The sequence below is a fragment of the Cebus imitator genome, unplaced genomic scaffold (genome assembly GCF_001604975.1).
Source record: "Cebus imitator isolate Cc_AM_T3 unplaced genomic scaffold, Cebus_imitator-1.0 Scaffold129, whole genome shotgun sequence".
NCBI classification, from domain to species: domain Eukaryota; kingdom Metazoa; phylum Chordata; class Mammalia; order Primates; family Cebidae; genus Cebus; species Cebus imitator.
The window spans coordinates 420,067-442,238 of record NW_016107444.1 but is presented as its reverse complement, the minus strand read 5'-3'; the positions used below and the strand labels follow the sequence as shown (position 1 = coordinate 442,238).

Here is a 22,172-nt window from a genome sequence, read left to right as displayed (position 1 = left end):
GCAAGAGAGCTGGGCTGGCAGGTGGCAGGGTGGGGGCCTGGCCCCCAGGGGGGCAGTGCTAGCCTGTGGTCTCCCCTGAAGGAGTGGGGTGTCTATCAAGAGTCCAGTCAGAACGCATTAGCTCTGTGACACGGATCTCATTAGCGCCCGTGAGAGGTGTCACTGCGGGAGAATCGTCGGCTCAGGGAGACGCTTGTACCAAAAGGAAGAAAGGACAGTGACAGCCTTTTCTCTGCCGCCTCTGCCGCCACGCTCACTGGGCTGCCCGCCCTCCTCCTCGTTGGGGGGGGGTTGTGGGGGTGCTGGCTAATGAGCTCGTCTGCAGTACAGCTTTGCCTTCCCTCCTTGAAGTTTCCCGGGTCCCTCTGAAGACCTCAGGCCCGGGATTAGCACACACCAAACGCCAGCCCCCCTCTTGCCCAGCAGGGAGTTCCTTCTGATCACCCTATTCCTGCTGCCATAGGCAAGGAAAGGGGGTGGTGCCAAGACAGAGCCACTGTGGCCTGGGGGAGGGGGCCTTGTACCTCTGGGAAGCCTCAAACCCCTCTGCATCCCTTGACAGAGTGACCATGTCTACCTGTCTGCAGAGGGCTCCTGCTTCCCAGAGCTGCAGTCTTCTCCTTCCATCCCCTTTCTCCATGATAGCTAGCCTGGCAGTGTCTCCATTCCTGTGGGGGACCCCGCCCCAAGGCAAGGGAGAATGTGAGGACCTTGGCTGAGGGTTTAGCAGGTAGCATTTAGATCTCATGGGACTTCCTGGCTCAGCTAGAGAGCTTCAGAATCAGTGAGATTCATGGAGTCTTCTGGGCTTCAGATGACCTGAGTGGTGATGCATTGATGTGAAGCCTCTACAGACATTGATGTCCCTCTCCCCATCTGTCGCAGAAAGGTGCTTTGCCTGCATCCTTCAGCTTTGGCCACCTTCAGGGCTGGGAGAGGTGGAGTCAGCCCAGCCACCTTAGGGGGAAAGGCGGAGTACAGTAGAGTGTTTGCTTCCCCAACACCATGGCCCCCTCCCATCCAGTTCTTTCTGGTGTGGCCCTGAGAAAGTGGGAAGCTGGGGAGGTGGATGGTCATGAGAAGGGATAACTCTCCCCGCCTTGACAGGGCCTGCCTGGATAGTGCCTGGGGAGAGAGTCCTGGCTCTGTGATCCCTGAGCTGACCCCCTTGGAGCCCCAGAGACAACTGAGGAATTGGTTCTTGCCAGACACCAGACTGTTCTTCAGTAGCAACCACAGATGAAAGAATGGATAGATGGATGGAGGAAGGTTCTCCTGTGTGTATGTATGTATGTATGTGTTCTCTGTGTTTGATTCATCAGGAAGTACAATCTTTGTTTCTCTACCTTCCTAGCCCCAGGCCCCGGCCTCACCTCCCCTTGTCTCTCTCTGTATCTCCTGTCAAACCATCGCAGACTTAAATGACAAAGAAATCAGAAAGACAGATCAATGCTGGCCAAATTAGCACTTGCAGATAGACTGTGCGGGGATGTCAGCGCCCTGACCCCTGGTGATCTTGCAGCCTCCGCTGCTGATATTATGCAAATTGCATCCATCTGGCAGGACCTGCGTGCTGGCTGCTCGTACTCAGAGGAGTAATGGGCTGGGGGTGGGCGGGAGTGTTGGAGCAAGAGTCAGTGGAGTGTGTGCATGTGTGTGCATGTGTGAGCATGTGTTTGAGTGTGTGTGAGGGCGTACAGTGCCTACCAAGCACTGGGCGGTGATTGAGTGATTGACAGGGCAGATAAGGGACTGCATTGGATTCCTTTGGGCTGGGGGATTAGGAGCAGCCACAGATGGGAGATAACTGGACTTTATTTCAGTTTATTTTCCTCCTTATCCCCTCTCCCCACCTTCACTTCCCGAAAAACACAATCTCTCTAGTTTGTGTTTTCATCAATATTTGCAAGTCATTACCACTGGTTTAAGGTGAGAGACAATGTCAGGGCCCAGACCAGGCCGGCCCCTCCCCCAGTCCCTGGTACCCTGAGAATCAATCCCTAGAGCAGCACAGACAGCCTTCACTCCAGTGGCGTTCACAGTAGCCCCTCCTTTCAGGCCTGCAGTACTCATGGGACGATCCACACCTCATGGGCCAGCCCTGCCGACCTACCGCATCTGACCTAATGCCAGCTGACATTCCTTAAGCTGGGCCCCACCCCTCCACCTGCAGCTGCTGTGGGACAGCCCTCCCTATGCTTTGGCTCCAGCGTAGGTGCTCTGCCCTCGGCATTAGCTGTGCCTGCTGGGGCTGCCCCTACTCTTCTGCAGGGCTCTGGACCCTTCCTCTTAGCTCCTCCCATCCTGGAGACTACTGATCAGGCCTAAGCCCCACTGGGCAAAGTGGGGCCTGTGGAGAGGAGAATTTGTTCACTCTGGTCTGAATCATACCAGTGTCATTCTACGTTTGCTGAGTGGCAGGTATTATTACAGAGGGCTTTATATCTGTTCTCTCATTGAATTTTCAAACCTTGTGTTAAGGGCTGTCATCTCTGCTGCATGTGAGGAAACTGAGGCTCCACAAGGTTGTCATGACTGAGAGCTACTCAGCAAGGAAGTGAGAGAGCAGGAATTTGAACACAGATCTCTCCTAGTCTAGGGTTTGAGTTCTTCACCACCATGAGTACTGCTGTACTGCCATTCTCCCAGCTGCAGGTATTCAACATGCCACCACGCCTGGATCCGTTTAAGTGAGCCATCCTTGTACCTGAGGCAGCCAAGTCCCTTCAGCTGCTAGCCTGTGAACATAGACCCTGACTCAGACCTCCTGCCCAAGCCAGGCTGAACCAGGCCAAAGGGGAATGGAGTCAAACAGGCCCTGCTTTCAGGAGCTGTGTGTCTGAGACAGTTGGGCTGTAGCAAGAAGGACACACAGAGGACAGAATGCACCCAGCAGCTGAGCCAGCTCAGGAGAGTGTCCCAGCACATGGCATCCAGGCCCATGTAGCTCAAGGAGAGGGGCTGGTGCAGCCCAAGCCAGCTAGCTGTGGTGGCTGAGGGTATAGCTGTCCCAGAGGCCCCTCCAAAACTGGGTCCCTGCTGTACCCTCCCACCAGGCAGGGCTGGGAGCTGGGAGTGCTGGGGACATGTCCGGGGACACGTGTGCAAGGGGAGCTTGTCCTAATGAGGAGAACATGGCTGCTAGTTAGGCAAGGGGCGGGCGGGGAGCCGCAGAGCTGATTGAAGGCAGGGGCAGGGGTCAGACAATTAGGCCCAGATCCTGCCGTTTGATGTGAGTTCTGAGGCCTCAAAGCCTCCCTTCAGCCGGCTCCCTCCACTCCCTCCTCTCCCTCCTCTTTCCTTTCTTCTTCTGCCCAAAGGCAGGAAGGATGGAAACGCTTACACTCACTGTTACTATTATTAAACCCTGCGGCAGGCCAGCCAGACCCCAGGACTCCTGCCCACAGGGGGCACCCCAGGCCCCCAGGAGGTTTCCTTGGGCCCCACAGGGGGCATCTGGCCAGAGGCCAAGGCCAGGCCAGCTGAGCCCCAGGGCAGGGTAACCCTGCCCCTCTTGCTTCTGAGGCAGGAGAGTGAATGGGGCCGCCCCCGGTAGGAATTGGGCTCTGGGCTATCAGGGCCACATCCCAGGCCTGTGTTTACCATCACCTCCTGCAGCCGCTTAGTTCTTTTCTATCCTGGCCTGGGGCTGAGGGTAGAGGGCATGATTCATTCACGCTCATATCCCGTGACACAGTGATCTGCAGCAGTCGCATCAAGACCTTTTGCCACAAAATGGAGGTAACATAGAGCCTCGAAGCCCCACAGCACTGTCACACACCCGAGAGCAGACCCCCACACTAGATACAGCCACACATACCACCACGGACCCTATCCACAGGGTCTTGCACAAAAGCCCCTACTGTCTCCTGCCACAGGGCCCTGAGTTCTAAGCTCCTCTCCCAGATAGCCAGGAATAGCAGTTAGATCTTATATCCAGGGTTGGGGATTACCAGGCGTCTTCCAGTCCCCCAGACCTAGGAAATAAGCCTAGAGAGTTGGTAGTGACCAGGGAGTGGGAAGAAGCTGGATTGGGGGGGCAGTGGGGAGAGGGAGGGTGGGAGCAGAGATAAATGTTAGCTCATTTCTTCCGTAATTAGTTACTCCCTCATCCCCGCGTTGTAATTGTGAACAAGCTGTAATGTTTAATTAGTCTGTAAATGAAACCCCAATTTCATAATGGCCTGGCTGACAGGGCTAAGTGAGCAGGGGAGGAGGAGGAGGAGGGGACTTTTCCTCCCCTCCTCCTGCAGGGTGGGGGCAGGCTGTGGGATTACCTCCTTTTCCTTTCAGCCCCAGCCCGGCCTCTGTGGGGGGAGGCTATGTGATGGGGTTCAGTCCTACACTGTCACTGTTAATATTTCTTCCACGTGCCCATCTTACCAGAGGAAGGGGAGAGGAGGCTCTCAGGCATCCTTCCTGCTTCCCCATCACTCTTGGGTTGGAATAGGACAATCAGCCCAACCTTCTGGTGGGAGAAGCTAACTCCCGTGGCCAGACCTTGTGATCTCAGCAAGGATGATGCTTCCTCCCTGGAGGCCTTTGCTTGGAACCTGGCACCTCAAGATCTCGCCCTATACTCGGAAAGGAGCCGGTGATTGGTTTAGGCCCCTCCCAGACCCCTACAGTCCCACTGCTAGGCGGGACCTAGCGCTTCTTTGCCCAGTGCTGATACCCAGGCCGCCCTTAACTCTCCGCAGATTATCACTGCAGCCTGCGATAAACCGGAGCTGCCGCAGGGGGGAGCCCCTGGCCCCGCCGCTGCCTTATTGGTCTCTCCCTGTCTCCCCCACGACATCCTCATCGCCTGCACACACCCCCGCCCTGCCTGCCGCAGCCATAAATCTCAATTTACGAGGGTGCCTCTGGTGGGGGAGGGAGGCAGCACCGCTAATGATGGCTCCTCAGCCGGATTTTTCATGTTGCACAGTCATAAATTTTTAAGAACAGCATGGGCAGCACGTTAGCGAGTTACCGAGGCTGCCTCCGTGCTGGCTGCCTAGCTCCGAGAGAGAAGAGCGGAGGCCGGGTAGGGCTAAGAAGGTATTCTGGGGCAGGGGTGAGTCAGGGCAACCAGAGGAGTCTGAGGCCAGGGTGAGACAGGGCCAAGTGGACGGGCTAGGGCCACGGTGAGTCTATGCACAGGGCAAAGTAGTGCTGCCGGCTGCCGGGAGCCAAGATCAGGCACGTGGGTGGGATCAGCCATCGTGGGCATGCAGACCATGGCCTTCGGGAGCCCCTGATGGATGCCTCTGCTCCAAGACTCGACACCATGATGTACAGGGAGCCTGGAGACATATGGATTTTCAAAGTGGCAACTTTGAATAGAATTACAAACCCTGAACATGTGCACAGTGAGGCCTCTGCCTTGGCAGAGCTGCACCTAGTTCATAAACCAGGTGCCTTTTAGGATCGTTCTAGAGAGCTAGGGTCCCTAGGGAAATGCCCACAGAAGGAGCATATCTCTGGGTATGCTGGAGCCTGGAACTGGGCTGACATCATTCTGTTTAAGGCTCATGCCTTCAAGGTTGAGTGGTCCTAGGTAAGTCATTCACCATCCTGGGCCTCTATTTCTTCTTCTTTAAAATGGGGTTGATGATGGCCCCTGTCAGGCTCACTGGACACAAGAACTGTAAAATCGTTGACCCATGTTTGCTCCTTTATTTAAATTTCTAGAAAAGTTTTCCTTCTTTCATTCTTTCCTTCTTCTCTTCTTTTGACAAGGTCTCGCTCTGTCACCCAGGCTGGAGTGCAATGGCTCTATCTCAGCTCACTCACCAAAACCTCTGCCTCCCAAGTTCAAGTGATTCTCCTGCCTCAGCCTCCCAAGTAGCTGAGATTACAGACATGCACCATCCCGCCTAGCTAATTTTTTGTATTTTTAGTAGAGATAGGGTTTCTGCATGTTGGTCCGGCTGGTCTTGAATTCCTGACCTCAGGTGATCCGCCCACCTCGGCCTCCCAAAGTGCTGGGATTACAGGCATGAGTCACTGTGCCTGGCCTTCTAGAAAAGTTTCTGAGGGAAGTGTGTGGGAAAAAGATCTTTGTGGGAGATGATGGGGCCTTGCCTGTGTTACAAATCATTCATTCAGAAAATGTTTGTTGAGGTCTTCTGAGTGCCCAGGCCAGTGCCAGGGCTTCAGAGGTGAGGAATGCTACTTCGTGGGAGGTGAAATGAGTACTTTGGGCTGAGGCAGGTCAATGTTCTCAGCCGTGTTCCTGGTTCCACCACAGGGTTAAGTTGCCAGATCCAACCTGTCCTTCCATGGAAGCATCTAAGCCTTCAGGATGCTCAGAGGCTCACGTAGATCTCCTCACAAGTCCCCAGGCCAGGTGCTCCCCTGAATTCCTTGACCTGCACAGTTGAGGGTTAATGCTCTTGACCACCTCAAGGGTGGACAAGTAGGAATCCAGGAGTCCCTGAAAGAGGTGGGCCTAGCACGAGGGACAGCCTCAGAAGGCCACAAGTACAAGGTCAAGAAATCAGCAGTTGCTCAAGTCAGCAGAGGTGGTAGGAGTGTGTATTGGAGGTGGTGAGTGAAAAATCCTGTGTTCAAGAAATGTGTTTTGTTTGGCTTATATCCCCAAAGCATAGCACGGCGTCTGACATGGGTAGGCAGATAGTAAATAAAATGTGTTGTTTTGCATTGAGTTAAATTGAGTTGAGATGGCCCTGGCCCACCCCTGGGTGCCAGGGCAGGGGGAGGAAGCTAGGGAAGTGCCTGGAGCTGAGGTGGTTTCCATTAGTCCTCCCTGGCGATCCATCAGGACCGCTTGATCATTTAGGCAGAAGAGAGTCCCCACTCTGAGCCTTGTTGGCTTAGGGGAAAATCCCCTGTCTACTTATGCATAGACTCACAGCCTCTATCTTCTCCTGGCCTCTCCTGCCCCCCTTAAGCCACTCTCCTCCTGCTCCCTACTCCACACCCTTCCCTCATCTCTTGGAACCTGCCACACCTTCTTTTACCCCAGTGCCTTCCCATGTGGCTTTATTTCCCCCCAGAGTCCCATATTCCCACCCCATAACCTAATTAACTCCTGCTCATCTCTCAGAGCTCAGCTTAAAGTTTGCTTCCTCAGGGATGTCTTCCCTGACTCCTAGACTTGATCAAGTCCCCCTCTCCCCGTGTACTTTTCCACAGCACCCTGCTCTCCCCAATTTATAGCATTTAATCACAGTTGTAATTAAGAAATTGTTTGAAAGTTGTTTAATGCCTGTCTCTCTCACTAGATTATAAGTTCCCTGAAGGCAAGAAACGTGTTTTATTTGGCTTATATCCCCAAAGCATAGCACAGTGTCTGACACGTGTAGGCATATAGTAAATGAAATGTGCTGTTTTGAATTGAGTTAAGTTGAGATGGCCCTGGCCCACCCCTGGGTGCCAGGGCAGGGGAAGGCAGCTAGGGAAGTGCCTGGAGCTGAGGTGGTTGCCATTAGTCCTCATGATTAATTCACAGCCACACTGTGATGGAGTGGGCTTGTCCCCAGTCAGCGCCTCCGCTGGGGCCCACCTGTTAGCGACAAACAAACAAAGGGGATAAATAATGCATTGGGAGCTGAGCCAGGCAAGGCGGTGGTATTGAAATTAATAGGGATTAGCTGAGCAGCTTGAGGATGAAATATTTACCAGGTGGGACAGGGCTTAGGGAGGGCATCCCCCCTTCCCAGAGTCCCTAGGCATAGCTAGGCCCTTCTCCAGGGCATCATTGGCTAGGACTGGGGAGCCCCAGCACCACCACTGCCACCCTGGCTGCCTGGATTTGTAGGACAGGCTGGCCAGACAAATGAAAGCTCAGGTTCCAGCCAGTCTCCTGACACAGTGAAGTCCTGGAGAAACCAAGATGCTAGAAGGAAACGGAAGTAGGGAAGGGGCTGAAACCTTCAGGGCTTTGGAAGCTAGAGACAAAGACCATGACAGGGTTTCAGGGCCTGGACATGTCAAGGCTTTGGGTGGCAAATGTCAGGAGTAGGTTTGCCTGTGATCTTACCCTTCTTTCTTTTCCTCTAGTCCTTCCTTTCTTCTTTTCAGTGTGTGTTTACTGAGGGTCTCTGTGTATAACATCTGGGCCCTCAAAGAGTTCATGGTCTAGCACGAGGTGAGGGAGAGGCAGTTATGATACGTGAAGAATTGGCTGCTGTGGGAGCACACAGAAGGGGTTTCTAACACAGACGTGTGATGGAGGGAAGGCACCTAGAGGAAGTGCTAGGAAGCCTCGGTTCTGAGAGGAGAGGGCAATGAGCCAGGTGAGAAGTGGGGAGCAGTTTTCCAGGCAGAAGGCATAGGACTTGAAAACCCAAGGGGCGAATGAGCCTGAACTTGGCTGTATAACGGGAAAATGGGAATGATGAGACCAGAGATGTAAAGAGGTCCAGAACCCAGACTTTTATAAAGGGGTTTGAATGCAGTGGGAGCTGAGTCAGGCAAGGTGGCAATATTGAACTTAATAGGGATTAGCTGAGCAGTCCTGAGAGCAGCGAGGAGCCACCGGAGGTGGAGCTGGTGGTGGTAGTTTTAATTTTTGACTCTTAAACTTTTTACTTAGGATTAATTTTACATTTGTAGGAAAGTTTCTATGTATCCCTTACCTGGCTTTCCCTCATGTTAACATCTTACTTAATCACAATACAATTGTCAGTACCAGAAAATTAACATTGGTACTATGCTACATTAAAGGCCTTATTAGGTCAGGTGTGGTGGCGCACACTTGTAATCCCAGCTACTTGGGAGGCTGAGGCACCAGAATTGCCTGAACCTGGGAGGCAGAAATGCAGTGAACCGAGATCGGACCACTGCACTCAAGCCTGGGCAACAGAGAAACCCTGTATCAAAAAAAAAAAAAAAAAACCTTATTTTAATTTCACTAATGTCCTTTTTCTGCTCCAGGATCATTGAAGGGTTTTAAGACAGGGAGTGAAATGACCAGATTGGTGGTTTAAAAGGACACCATGGAAGAAAGATTGGCAGGGGAACTGCTGTTACCTAGATGAGAGATGATGGTGGCCTGGACCAGGATGGCGGTTATAGGAATATGGGCTTAGAAATTATTGTAAAATATATGGTAATTAGACGCCCAAGAGTGACAAGTTTGCCCGAGGTGGGGGATGGAGAGAGTGAGAAGGGAAGAGCACCAATGGCAGCTCTGAGCAACACCCTTATCTAAGACGTGGTCAGAAGAAAGGGAATGTTCACAGGACCCAAGGAGAATTGCATGGAAAGTGACAGTGGGTCACTGAAGCCCAGGGAAGAGAGCTTCAAGGAGTGGACTGTTCACCAATTGTCCATCAATCAAAACCTGATAAGCTTCATCCTCATGAGTCATAGGGATCATTAGAGAAAGCAGTGTTGGTAAAGCAGTGATCAGATTGCAAGGCAGGAGACAAGGAAATAAGATCTTGAGTGTAAACAACTCTGAAGTTCACCTCTAAAAGGGAGGAGAGATTGGGCACTAGCCAAATGGAAAAGGGAGTTAAAGGGAGATGTTTTTACTACCAAGATGGAAGAGAGTTAATATATTTACATGCTTATGTGAAGGAACCAGTGCAGAAGAAAAAAGTGAAGCTGTATCAGAGGAAATACAAATAATCAATAATATAAGGACCTTGAAAAGGCCTGGATTTTGGGTTGGACCCTACCCAGGTGGAATGGAAGGGATGGGCTTAGAAAGTGACATCAGGCTTGGCCCTCTCTTGTGACAAGATGAGAGGACTGGGGCAGACTCAGGAGAGTGGCTTCTGTGTGGCTCCTGTGAAGTAGGAGATAAGATGGGTGAGGGGTTTGAGGTTATGTTGAGGGTAGGGGATTTGAGATTTGTGGAACGTGGAGAAACTTGAAATTGTTACTAGGGGTGAAGGGAAAGAGAGTACACACTGATCAGGAACACTGAAGATAGGCTGGGAAGTTTTATATACCAGCTAAGGCTGAAGACTCTGATTTTATAAGTGGCACTAGTCTGTATAGTTGTGATTTTCTCTAGTGACATGCTCCAGGTGGCAGGCACGGAGAAGGCAGAGTTTGGGTTTTTCCAGGCAAGGGTGACAAAGGTAATAAGAGAGTTGAGGATTGGCAAGAAAAAGACTGAAATGATGGACCATGGAATCGAGGCTCCAAAGGCAGACATGTCAGTTATGTTACTAGGACAGAAACTGTGACTTTTCCCTTCTTTTTCACTAAATAGAACCCCTGTATAATTATAGAACCCCTGTGTAATAATCTTTGTGTACCCAGTTAAAAGACTACTGTTTTAGTTTTCCAGACAGCTAGGTACAACCATGTCTCTGAGCTCCAGCCAGTGAAACAAAAGGAAATGTATTATCTGGGACTTCCAGGGATGATACTTAAAGGGAAACAACTCAGCTGGGAAATACACTAGTCTTGCCTTTTCCCATCTTCCCCCTTCCTTTCTCCTGGAATGCAGATTTGATGGTTGGAGCTCCAGCAGCTATTTTGGACTATGAAATAGTTTGAGGATTGAAAACCATGTGCTGAGAATGGCAGGGCAGAAAGAATTCTGAAGAGTCTGATGAGTTTGTGGAACTGCAGGGCTTTTAGTCAACTTATATTGCAACCATACTCATAAAATGCCTTTCTTAGTAAAGCTGTATTTCTTCCCTCTCTGTTTTCACTTAGGTTTCAGTCTAAACTTGATTCTTTTAGCCTTTTTTGTAACATGGCCTGTGTCCTGAGATACAGCAAGAAACAATTTGATCAAATGTTTCAAGAGAGAGAGAAAAAAAAAGTCGGGGTGTTGGGGGGTGGGGGGCAACTTCCCAGCCTGAAATAGCAGTGTCCTCTTTGTCCTTCGGCCTGCCTCCTTTATTCAGTGAGTTCTGTATTATAAGGTCCATTCCTTATGTCCTTCTCCTTCCTGCAGTTAACATTCTGTATCAGTTAGTATACTTTGAGCTGCAAGAAAAACCCCAATTTTAAATATCTTAAATAATAAGGGGATTTATTATCTCACAAAAGAAATTTGGAGGTAAGGCAGATTCTAAGGTTGGTTAATTCAGCATCTCAGCAATGTTATCAAGGACCCAGATTTTTTCCCATTTTTCTGTTCTTTCATCTTCAGCATGGTCTTCACAGGCTAACTCCCCTCAAGATTGGAAGATGGCTTCTGCAGTCCCAGACATTATGTGCAGATATGAAAACATCCAGCAGAATATAAAGGACTGTTTTTCCCTCATGTTTGTCTTCGTAAGAGAGAAGAAATTTTCCTTGAAGGCCTTTCAGCAAACTTACCCTCATGTCTCAGTAGCCAGAACACATGCCCATCCCAAGGGAGAAAGGATCACCAAAAATGACTCAGACCAAAAAGGATTAATTTTGATTACTTGAAGGAGTAGTGGGCTCTGCCAACAGGGCAGAAGGGGGTGGCTGTTGGGTATATCATCAAAAGTGAACAAGGGCCAGGCCTGATGGCTCATGTCTATAATCCCAACACTTTGGGAGGCTGAAGTAGGAGGATCACTTGAGGCCAAGAGTTCAAGACCAGCCTTGGTAACATAGCAAGACCCATATCTACAAAAAAAAAAAAAAAATTAGCTGGTTATGGTAGCATACCTGTAGTCCCAGCTGCTCGGGAGGCTGATGCAGGAGGATTGCTTGAGCCCAGGAGGTTGAGACTGCGATGAGCTATGACAGAGCCACTGCACTCCTGCATGGGTGACAGAGTAAGACTCTAACTCAAAAAGAAGTGGGCAAGGAAAAATGTGAATACAGGAGAGACAATATATGTGGAGAGAGTAAGGGTATAAATTTTAAGGTTTCAGTGAATGAAAGAAAAAGTATACAGACAGGCATCCCTAATCTGAAAGTCCCAAATCCAGAATGCTCCAAAATCCAAAACTTTTTGACCGCCAACATGACACCACAGTGGAAAATTATACACCTGACCTCATGTCACAGTCAAAACTTTAGCGCACAAAATTATATAAATTATTATATAAAATCACCTTCATGGTATGTGCATAAAGAAATATAATTCCATGTTTAAACTTGGGTCCCCATCCCCAAGATATGTATATGCAAATATTGTACAATCTGAAAAAATCCAAAATCCCCAAGCATTTTGGATAATAACCTTGTTATTGTCAGAAACCAGGGATGTTTGGATTTAATATTTCAAAGGAAGAGTAGTAGGATGTTTAAAAGGTCGAGTGTGTTACTGTGAAAATGGGTAGAAATTAGATACCATGGAGAAGGCCATTAGCGCTGAAGTCAAAGAACGAAGAGGCCGGCAACAAGATTTCTCAAAGGTCAGGATACAGAGGTTGTGGCAGGCAGGTTTCTCGGGAGGGAGGTGGCTGTGATCTGGATTGATAGTGCGTTCTCACAAGAAAGGCTCCAGATAGGCTGCTAGCACATGTGTCTGGGGCCAAGTCAAAGGTCCTGGTACTTTCCAGCTGCCTAGGGTAGCACAGGCAAGTGGCATAGCCTCTCTGTATCTCAGTGTCCTCATTTTGCAACGAATCTCTCCTGGTAGCTCAGGCCATTCTGGAAGAGGGTAAGGCCCTGACGCCTTCCTATTGGAACCACTACAGGGCCCAGAAGACTGATGTGGCTGCCAGGGATGGCAGATCTGCTCAACTGTTCTCAGTAGCCAACCCCTCCCTGGCTGGGTTCCCTTCACTTGGCCGTAGGTGATATGGCTATAACCTGGCACTTCTAGCTGTGGCATCCCAGACCAGTAGGAAGGTGAGGCTTCCTGACCCCTGTACCTGGATGGGTCCTTGGCTGGGATTGAGCTGGGGGAGGCAGGCATCCTCTGTAATGGCCAGAGCAGCCGCCCTGTTACTACGGCGTATTTCACTTTTAATTCTGACATATAATGTAATGATCTTTTTTAAGGCCCGATGATATTATCTGCCTGACTAGATTATTGAGTCTTCATCATCTCCAGATAAATTTATGGCCAGGACGAGGCTCAGGATTTATCATCAGTCAATAGAGCTCGATACTCTAACAAGGCGTGTAATAAGATATACATATTTAATGATCCAGGGGAGGAGCACTAACGGGAGCCGAGTGAGTGGTCCATGGGGCTGGGGCTCTGCCCTAGGGTTGCCATGGCTGTGGGGACATGGATGTGATCTTTGCCCTGTGGTCCCCAACTTTGGTCTTTCTCAGGACTGCCTCAGTCTCCTCCTTCCCAAGAGCCTGAGGAAGGGAGAGGTAGGGAAAAGAAGAGGCAGCATCAGGGTCAGGCCAGAGCTGGGGTCCAAGCATCTTCAGCCCAAAGCGGGTACGCACCCCCTGAGAACTCTGCTCCTGCTTCCAGGCCTTGGAAGGGTTGGGGGTGTCCTTAGACCTGTATGCCCAGGCCCCTGAGCATTAGGGCGGGCCCACAAAGGAGGGAGTGCCGGGGCTGCATGCCCAGGCCGCACTGATGGTGACGGATGGTTTTTCATTATAGCCTCTCAGGTCCTGCCCGCGCCCTGTGTGGAAATTCTATTTATTCCCTAATTTGTAAAAATTCCCTCTTTATCTGATCCCAATCAGGGCGGGGTAATTGGCTCTCTGGGGCAGCGGCTGGGGTCCTTGATGAAGAGCTATGTGGATGTACCCAGCCCGGCCCCCACCCAGCCTGCCACCAGGGCCCACAATTAATAATGATTTGCAAATGGCAGACAAGCAATAACACAGAAGGATGTGGCGTCCGTGCTGCCTCTTCATTTCCTTCCCTCGAAGATATAAATGGCCACAGAACAAAAACCCAGCACTATAAATTCTAGAATTAGTTATTCACCGGGATAAATGGGGCCCAGAGCCACCAACCACTCTCCCTGCCACCATTCTTGCCTGCTTCCTGTTATCCAGGTTCTGGCCCCAGGTCTGTTCTTGAGCCTGGCCCCTGGCTCTTCTGCCTCTTTGGCTCCCAACATAATTCCTCAGCTTCTTCCCACCACTCCAGCTACCACTCCTCCTGTGTGGCCGAGACTTGGGGGTGATCACCTGGTCTGGGCCTCTAGCTTCCTCTGCAGTGGCTGGAGCCAGCAGGTGGGATTCACCCCACCACCTCCTCTTGTGGACCTCCCTGGCTGCCCAAACTTGCTTCTGTCCTCATTCTCTATTGGGTTTGAATGAAGTTGACATGTCCTGCCAGGTCTGGGAGTCTGGATCAGGGTTGGTCTTTGGGTATCATCTCTGGCTTTTGGGACCAATCCTGTCCTTTGCCTGGCCAAATATGAGTTGGGTTCCTGGTGGCCAAATGTGCTGTAAGCAACATAAGGGGTTTGATGCTGTGCTTACTGGTCAGGCAGTTCTGGGATGCTGGCAGAGGGGTTTCCGGGCACCGTGCCCTCCTGGCCAGGCACATCCCCCCCCACCCCACCGCCCCCAAGTGGCTGTGAGCTGGCGGGTAATGGGCGTGTAATGGCCTCATTTCCATGCCTGGCCTCCAGGAGCAGCGGTAAGTGTTTGATTGCCTTAATTTCCAAACACATCATTATCCCAGCTTTACCAGCGCTTAATAAACACTTTATGAGGATTTTTTTAAAAACATCTTCGGTCCGCATACTTCTCTGAAGTGATAAACTCTAATTAAGTCTAATATTTAAAAATATGGTAATGGTGAGTTGTTTGAATAAGTGGACTGCATTTCTGTAATTTCATTATTACGTAAAACACGCTAATTATTTGGAGCGCGCTTATTACGGTGAGAGAAATCGCCTGCTAATCAAGATGAAATTGCCTTTTCCCCTTATTGTGGAACCATCGTCATCCTTCACCATCAGCCTGTGGCACCTCCAGGCACCTCGGTGGGGTGGAGGGGGCTGAGGGGAGGGGCTGAAAGAAGGGGTCACTTTGGAGTGGAGGCTATAAGGACCCTGTCTGGGGGAGGGGTAGGAAGCTATGGGAACCATGGCTGTGGGGAGAAGGGAGTGTGTGTCTGGGAGGTGTGTCGGGTGTGCCAAGGTGGCCATGAATGGGGGCTTGGGACTGTGTGGTCCATGTCTGAGACAAGGAACTGGGCGGGCGTGGGGGGATATTAGGATATTGTTGGAATAATATTATTTTTAGATGTTATTGGAATAACAAATAATAACTAACCCAGCTACTGTTTTAAGCACTTCACAAATAACTCATTTCATCTTTTTAACAATGCTTTGAGGGAAGTTGTTGCTATAATTATCATTTTAGAGAAGAAGAAACCAAAACAAAGAGACTTAAATAAAATTCAGGAACTTGCTCAAGTTCACATGGTTATTAAATGGTAGAGATTGGATTCAAACCCAGAAGCAGGATATACTGGGGCCCTTTGCTGTGTCAGTCCTAAACTCACTGCCTTGGCCCCCATCTTCCTTCTAAGCTAACATTTGATGCTAAACCTTAAACTACACCCAGCTGTTGGGTCCCCATCACAGGGTTGCCAGATTTAGTAAATACAGGACCACTAGTTAAATTTGAATTTCAGATAAACAGTTTTTTAGTATAAAAAATTATAGTGTAAGTATGTCCTGTATGGAGCTAGGGCTGCATTTAATCTGGCAGTCCTTGTCAAGCAGGCCTAGGCAATGGCACTTTACTCTCAGGGCATTACTGCGGCCAGGATGTCTAGACAGACAGACAGGTTCTAGAATATGGACACACCCAGGGATCCTGCTGTGTTTACCATGCATGGTTCCTGCTCCTTGCACTGTTCTCCGCACCCTCCCTCCAACCCCCCTACCCTATCTCTGCTGGACCCTGTTCCCTGGACTGTCACCCCATTCCTCTCCACGTCCTGAAGATCACTAATAAAGTGTGTTACCAAGCTAAGCATTCCACAAGCAGGAGGCCTGTGGAGACTCCAGCAGACCTCAGAATGTATCTGCATGTTCCTTTAGGCCATGCTGCCTCTTAGTGCCATAAGATCAGCAGCTTGCCACCGTCCTTCCCCTCCTGTTCCCCCAGTTTGATTGGCTTCTTTGATCATTTCATGTACATTCTCTCCTGCCTCCAACAGATCCATGTATGGGAATTGTATATGTGATAGAGGTGTCATTTCAAAAGGGTGGGGAAAGTGTAGACAGTTAATCAATGGTGGTAGGACAATTGGCTACCTATTAGGGGGAAAAAAGGTTAGTTTTTATTTCTTACCACACACAAAAATAAATTCCAGACAGATTAAAAAGTTAAATATTTAAAAAACTGAAAGTATTAGAAGAAAACATGGGGGGGGTGGGGAGAGAGAGAGAGAGAGAGTGTGTGTGTGTGTGTGTGTGTGTTTTAATAATGCTGGGATAGAAAAATAGACATTAAGCCTAGAAACCATACAGAAATGCCTGACAAATTTAGATGTCCCATAGGAATATGACTTAACTCATCCAAAACTAAGTTTATTACTGCCCTAAATTTGCACCTTCTCTGGTATGCCTTATCTCAGTGAGTGGTCCTGCCGTCCCAATCCCCCCATTAAGGCTTGCTCATTCTATTTCCTAAAAATTGTCTTACTTCCATCCACTTCCCCCACATTATCAATAGATCTTCTGCTCCATTTCCACCACTCCTGGCCTAGTTCTGGGCCATTATTTCTGGTCTGGACCATAGTACAATCTGCTAATTGATCTCTCTGCCCTCGGGGTTAATCCTTCTAATCTTGTCTTCACACCTAGGATGATAATTCTCAAACATAGATCTGGTACTGTCATTCCCCTTCTTCGACATGTAAATATCTACCCATCATTCTCAGATTAATAACATCTTAAGCTCCTTAGTTTAGCATTTGGGCTCTTCAGGATCCCCTTTAGTCACTCACTGACTACCAGCTTCATCTCTTGCTACTCCCTTCTGATTCTTCATCCCCCCTCCCACCCATCTGATAAACTTATTTATTTTTTGGACGCTCCACATTTCACTTCCATAAATATGCCTATACTGTTATGCTGAGAACATCTTCCTCACCCCAACATAACTGGTTGGGGTAGCTCCCTCCCCCATCCCCTAAGACTTCTCCTTAGCTTTGGAATCTTTCTCTGATCCTCAAACAGAACGAGATGACTTTTCTATGTGTCCTTTTCTCATAACACTGCACCCCTGACAGAGCTGTCTTTGAGTTCCTTGAGGGCAGGGAGCTACAGAGTCTTGCACATCCCTCAGAAGCAGTGTAGTACAGGATCACTGAGCACACAGGTGTCAATGCATGTTTGCTGAATGAATGGACCTCCAACTTCTTGGGTTCCTTTCCTCCTGAGGGTCTCCATAGCCCAGGCCCTGCTTCCTGTCCTCTGCCACTCAGTTCCCAGGTAAGTGCCACTAATGGAGAAGATCAGCCTTAGGTTGTTTGCCCTTTGTGAGCTCTTTCTGGGTGTCCTAAGTGATCTGAGGGACTCTTCTGTGTGCAGGTTCTTTGTCAGGCAGACATTTGACTGTCCTTGGGCCCAGCCAACAAGCTTATCCTTCCTTGTTAGGTGCTATCCCCACTAATCTTTTCTCAGGGATTTATGCAGCTGCACTCCTCACATTATGGTCTTGGCAATATAAAAATATTTCCAACATTGAGAATATTAATGCTCCAAAAAAGAAGAGGAGAGGGTCATCTTGTCACAAATTGATGATCCTGCAGAAACATAAAAACAGGTTAGCCTGGCCAGGTGCGGTGGCTTATGCCTGTAATCCCAGCCCTTTGGGAGGCCTAGCTACAAGAATTGGAGGCAGAGGTTGCAGTGAGCTATCACTCCACTGCACTCCAGCCTGGGTGACAGAGCAAAACTGTCTCAAAACAAAACAGAACCAAATGTTAGCCTTCTAGAATTTGAAGGTGAAGAAGACATACTCTTGGAGGCCTCTTGTGGGTGCAGGGCTGTGCTCCCTGCACCTCTACTCCCACCCTACGGCAGCTTCATGCTGGCCTTCTTAGCTCAATGAGAGGTGCTGGAAGACAAGCCTACTAACCCAAGTGGCCCCCAGAGCTTCAAGCAGAAAACTTTCCAAGAGACTGTGTTGCCACCATACTCACCCTGCTGCTCTCTCTCTCTAAACTTTTGGCCTACTAAAAGCCCCAGATCTGTCTCTAGTGCTTCTTCTGCCAAGTTTCCTCACTTTATAGCAGGGCCATAGACTTAGAAAACAAAAAAACAGTAGTTTGCATGGACTCTTATCAAGGCTTCTAGGGCTGGAAAAAGAGCCTATGGCTGGAAGCCCATGACTGCTATTCCACTGATTTGCTAGGAGAACTAGAGCAAATTTCTTCCTTTCCCTGGCCTCTCTTTATTATAGTGGGCTAATTGCAACAAGTTAGACTCCAGAAATACCCAGTAAACAGGATCCGTAGTCAAAATTTGGAGTGAATGCCAATTGGTTTCACCAAGTCTGCCAGCCCCTATCAGTCATCTGTGCTATCAGTTGTATGGTTTACACTTTCTCACCACTGGATCCTCCAGAAAACTAGGTGCCTTGCCTTTTCTTCAGAAAGAGGAGTTAATCCAAGCATAAAGAACAACATGTGCAAAGACGTGGGTGCAACACCTTGTTCGGTCTTCACAATAACAGCAAGGCCATTATCACCCTAGTGGAGGAACCTAAGTATTTAGAGATGCTAAGCCCTTGCTGCGTGTTGTGCAGCCAGTGGGTGAAGTTAAGATTGGAAACATGTCTGTCTGTCTCCAAAACTCACTTTGCCATTTTTAGAAAACAGTGAGTGGGTCCTGAGATTGGAGTCCAGGGATTGAGGGTTAAGCATGGCAGAAACCAGAGGTAGCAGGGATCAATTTTTGCAGAGCCTTTAAGACATAATACAGAAGTGTAGACTTTAAACTGAGGGCAAGGAGAGCCAGTGAATGGCTTTAAAGAGAAAGAACATGATCAGATTTATGTAAGAAAGATCACTTTGGCTGTAAGAGAATGAATTCAAGGGAGAAAGAGGACAGGCTGTTGTAATCCCAGATGATTAGGCAGAGAATAAGAGAAAATCTGCAGAAGTTCATACTTAATTGGATTTGGAGAGTGAGGGCAGAGTGGCAACATGACTCTCAAGTTTCTTCTTTGGGCATTTTGGGTGGATTATGGTACCATTCACTGGGATGGAGAACATAGCAGGGTGAGGGGTAAGAAGCCTTTTGGGGAGAAAATTAGCTCATGATTAGATGTTTTGAGTTTGTTTATCTAGAAAGAGATGTTCAGGATTATGTGAAGCCCAGAAGCTGTCCAGGCTGGAGACAGTGATCTTCAGGCAGTAGCTGACACTCACAATTAGATGAAGTTATCCAGTGTGTAGAGTGGGGAGAGGTCAAGGACAGAGACTGGGACATGAGGACCTTCTCCCAGCGCAGGGCCAGGCACAGGTGGGAGATCAGTGCTTGCCCACTGGATCACTGCTGACCTGGGGGTTGGGGCTAGGACAGTCACTTGGGCTAGAGGAAGCAAATTGAATGATATGTCCAGCAATGAGGGAGGAGCCAGATGAAGTCAATAGAAAACTAATTTTCTTTTCTGCTGGAAGAAATGAGGTGTGTGGCTGCTGGGTAATTGCAGATAACGAGGGGACTTATTCTTAATATGCACAGCGGCCATGGTCCCTAGGGTGCAGGAGACAGGAAAGATTGGAGGTGCCCTGACAGGGCCAGACTTATTTGGGAAGAAAATCACCCTATCATAGTCCCTCTATTGGCACCATCACAGCCCATGGTTCCCATCCTAACCCCTCCCTCTCTGAGGCCCCTTCCTGTCCCATTCCCCTTCCTGTCAACTGCCTAGCACAGCCCCTCCCTCCTCCACCCTCTACTCCCACAGCACAGGCACACACACTAAGAGAGACAAATGATGGGGCCTCAGCTGAGCGGGGCGCGTGTCCGGCCCATAAACTACGGGGATGGGTCACGTCTGGAGTTGCCATGGCCGCCACTACCCACCCATCTGTCTTCCCACTGTTCTGCCTGAGACCAGCCCTTACGGCTTCCTAAGTCCCTGGGGGAAGGTGTCACCTCTCCATGCCCACATCCACTTCGGGTACATCCATGCTGAGCTTTGCAAGACAGGACCCTGTCTGACTTGCCTGCTCAAAGCAGGCTTTGCAGAGCTAGGATCTGGCTAGTGATAAAAGGCCTGGGCTGACCCTCCCACTGCCCTTTGCTAGTGCTGGAGGGTCCCCCTTCCTAGGCTAAGGTCCTGGCAAGGGTGGGCCTTGACATGCAGAGGTTTCCTGACCCCACCTTGACCTTACTACCCCCCATGCTTGATTATGACATTGATGTACAATATTTCTACAATCGATCCTATGAAGGCTGGTGGTGGTGGAGGCCCTGATTATGGCCCAGCAGCATCTAAGGGAGGTGGAGAAGAGGCAGGTGAGGGGATGAGTTGGCTCCTGTGGGCAGATGAACTGAAAAACTCAGGCACTCAGGCTGTTTCTCCTAGGCTTTCTCTAGGGGAATAAGCTCTGGGCAGGTACACCTCCTGCAGTTGGTGGTGGCGGTGGTGGTGGAACAAATCCCGGCCCATGTCCATGATTCTGAAGGCCCAGAGGCCTGATCCTGCAGCCTCCAGGGTTCTAGGACAGTTGAAAGCATCCAACACTGGAGAAACCGCTTGTGAGAGTCTGACACATGCAGACATATTCCACATGAGGTATGGGGAGAAACAGGGCCCAGAAAAGTGACCAGCACCCACTTTGAGCCTACTGGGACAGAGGCAGGATGTATGCAGGAGTGTCTGCTATGAGGAGGACCACAAATCTGGACCCTCCCCATCCTGTCAGGGCTGCACAGGAACAGGTGCCCAGGCAAGCCCAGGACACAGGGCAGGTGTGTTTCCCAGGGCTGTGGCCCAGCAGTGCCGAGCCTTGTGCCTTGTCGCCAGTGATTATGGCCTGGGTCACATCTCCCACACACACAAAAGTACCGGCAAAGTCACCCTGGCCGTGGGTGTGATGAATGGCCACGCAGTAATGAAATGGAGACATCAAGGCGGGTGGCGGGAAGACGGAGTGTGGCGGACGGGCCGTCCCCACGCGGCGGCAACAAGAAGGATCGCCCAGCGGCCGGGGGCCGTCAAGGGAGAAATTACACATTTACTCTGCCTTTTTCTTACTGCGACGGCGCCCATACATCACCGCTGGGGCCGGGGCGGGACATGCCGGCCAATTTCCAGCATGAATTATGGAACTGAGAAGCATCGAGACCAGGCTTCCTGCCGGCCCAGCATCACCCAGCCCAACCCAAAGCTAGGGATGCTGCCACCAGGAGATGGGACCACCCTCTCTAGAGCCTGTGGCTCCTGAATCTGACCCTGCTTCCCACCCCTACCCTTGTAAGAGCACCTGTGGGCATGAAGGGGAAGGATCTGGGGCTGATCTAAATGTCTTCTCTTCTTTTTAGACGACTGCAAGAACATTGCCAACATCATGAAGACACTCGCCTACCGAGGCTTCATCTTCAAGCAGACATCGAAGCCGTTCTGATCGGCCAAGGACAGGATGGGGCAGGACAGGGTAGCTGTTTGGCCCAGCCCAGAATCATCCTCTCCCTCACCAGAGGGGAAGAGGGAGAGTGGCATAGCTCTGCGTCCAGAGTGTCCCCCAGCTGCCCTTTGGGCTTGTGCCCTTGGCAAGGGCTTGGCCACTTGGCCCTTCTGGAGCAGACACTTTGTGACCCCCATCCCCACCCCTCGATCTCAGCCCAGTATCAGCCCCTCCCATTGTGGGCCTGGGCTAGGGGGACCCAGGCACTCACCGCCTCCTCCCTGGTACACAGGCTTCTGTGGGGCCACCAAGCCCCCCCTGTGCCCCCTCCCATCCATAGTGCATGGTGTGTGGTGCCCCCAGGGCTCCAGGACAGATCAGGCCCCACCTTGTGTCTACCCCCATCCCCGCTGTGAACGTGCCACTGAATAAAGTCGGGGAAACGAGGCACTGGGGGTGTGTGCAAAACCATGTGTGTGTGTGAGACGGCTGCTGCTGCGCTAAAGCTCTCAGGACATGAAGGTAGGTAGAGCATGCTCCAGACTGCCTCTGTGCACAAGGCCATCTGTGTGTGACTGGCCATCACTGCAGCACCTGTGACACCCTCACTCAGTATGTACACATCTGTGGAAGTGTGGGGACTACAGCACAGGCTGTATGCAAAGTCACCTTGAGTGTAAACCACAGGTGCTCTGAGGTACAGGAGTTTGGGTAAAACTGGTAGTGGTTAATGGTCAGAGAGTTGCTAAGGACCTCAACACAGGCAAACCTACCTGCCACCCCATGGAGTGGTTGT

General features: G+C 50.2%; 1 protein-coding gene across 11 annotated transcripts in view; it reads left to right on the top strand.

The window, feature by feature from the left end:
* ERI3 (ERI1 exoribonuclease family member 3) overlaps positions 1-21,826 on the top strand; it is a 135,474-nt gene extending 113,648 nt beyond the window's left edge. For all 11 annotated transcript variants that reach the window (XM_017540764.2, XM_017540759.2, XM_017540757.2 and 8 more), the window contains one exon: positions 21,294-21,826. In XM_017540764.2, coding sequence (XP_017396253.1) covers positions 21,294-21,376 — 83 coding nt within the window. In that variant the 3' untranslated portion in view covers positions 21,377-21,826. The remainder of the gene's footprint in view (positions 1-21,293) is intronic.
* Positions 21,827-22,172: the final 346 nt, after the last annotated feature.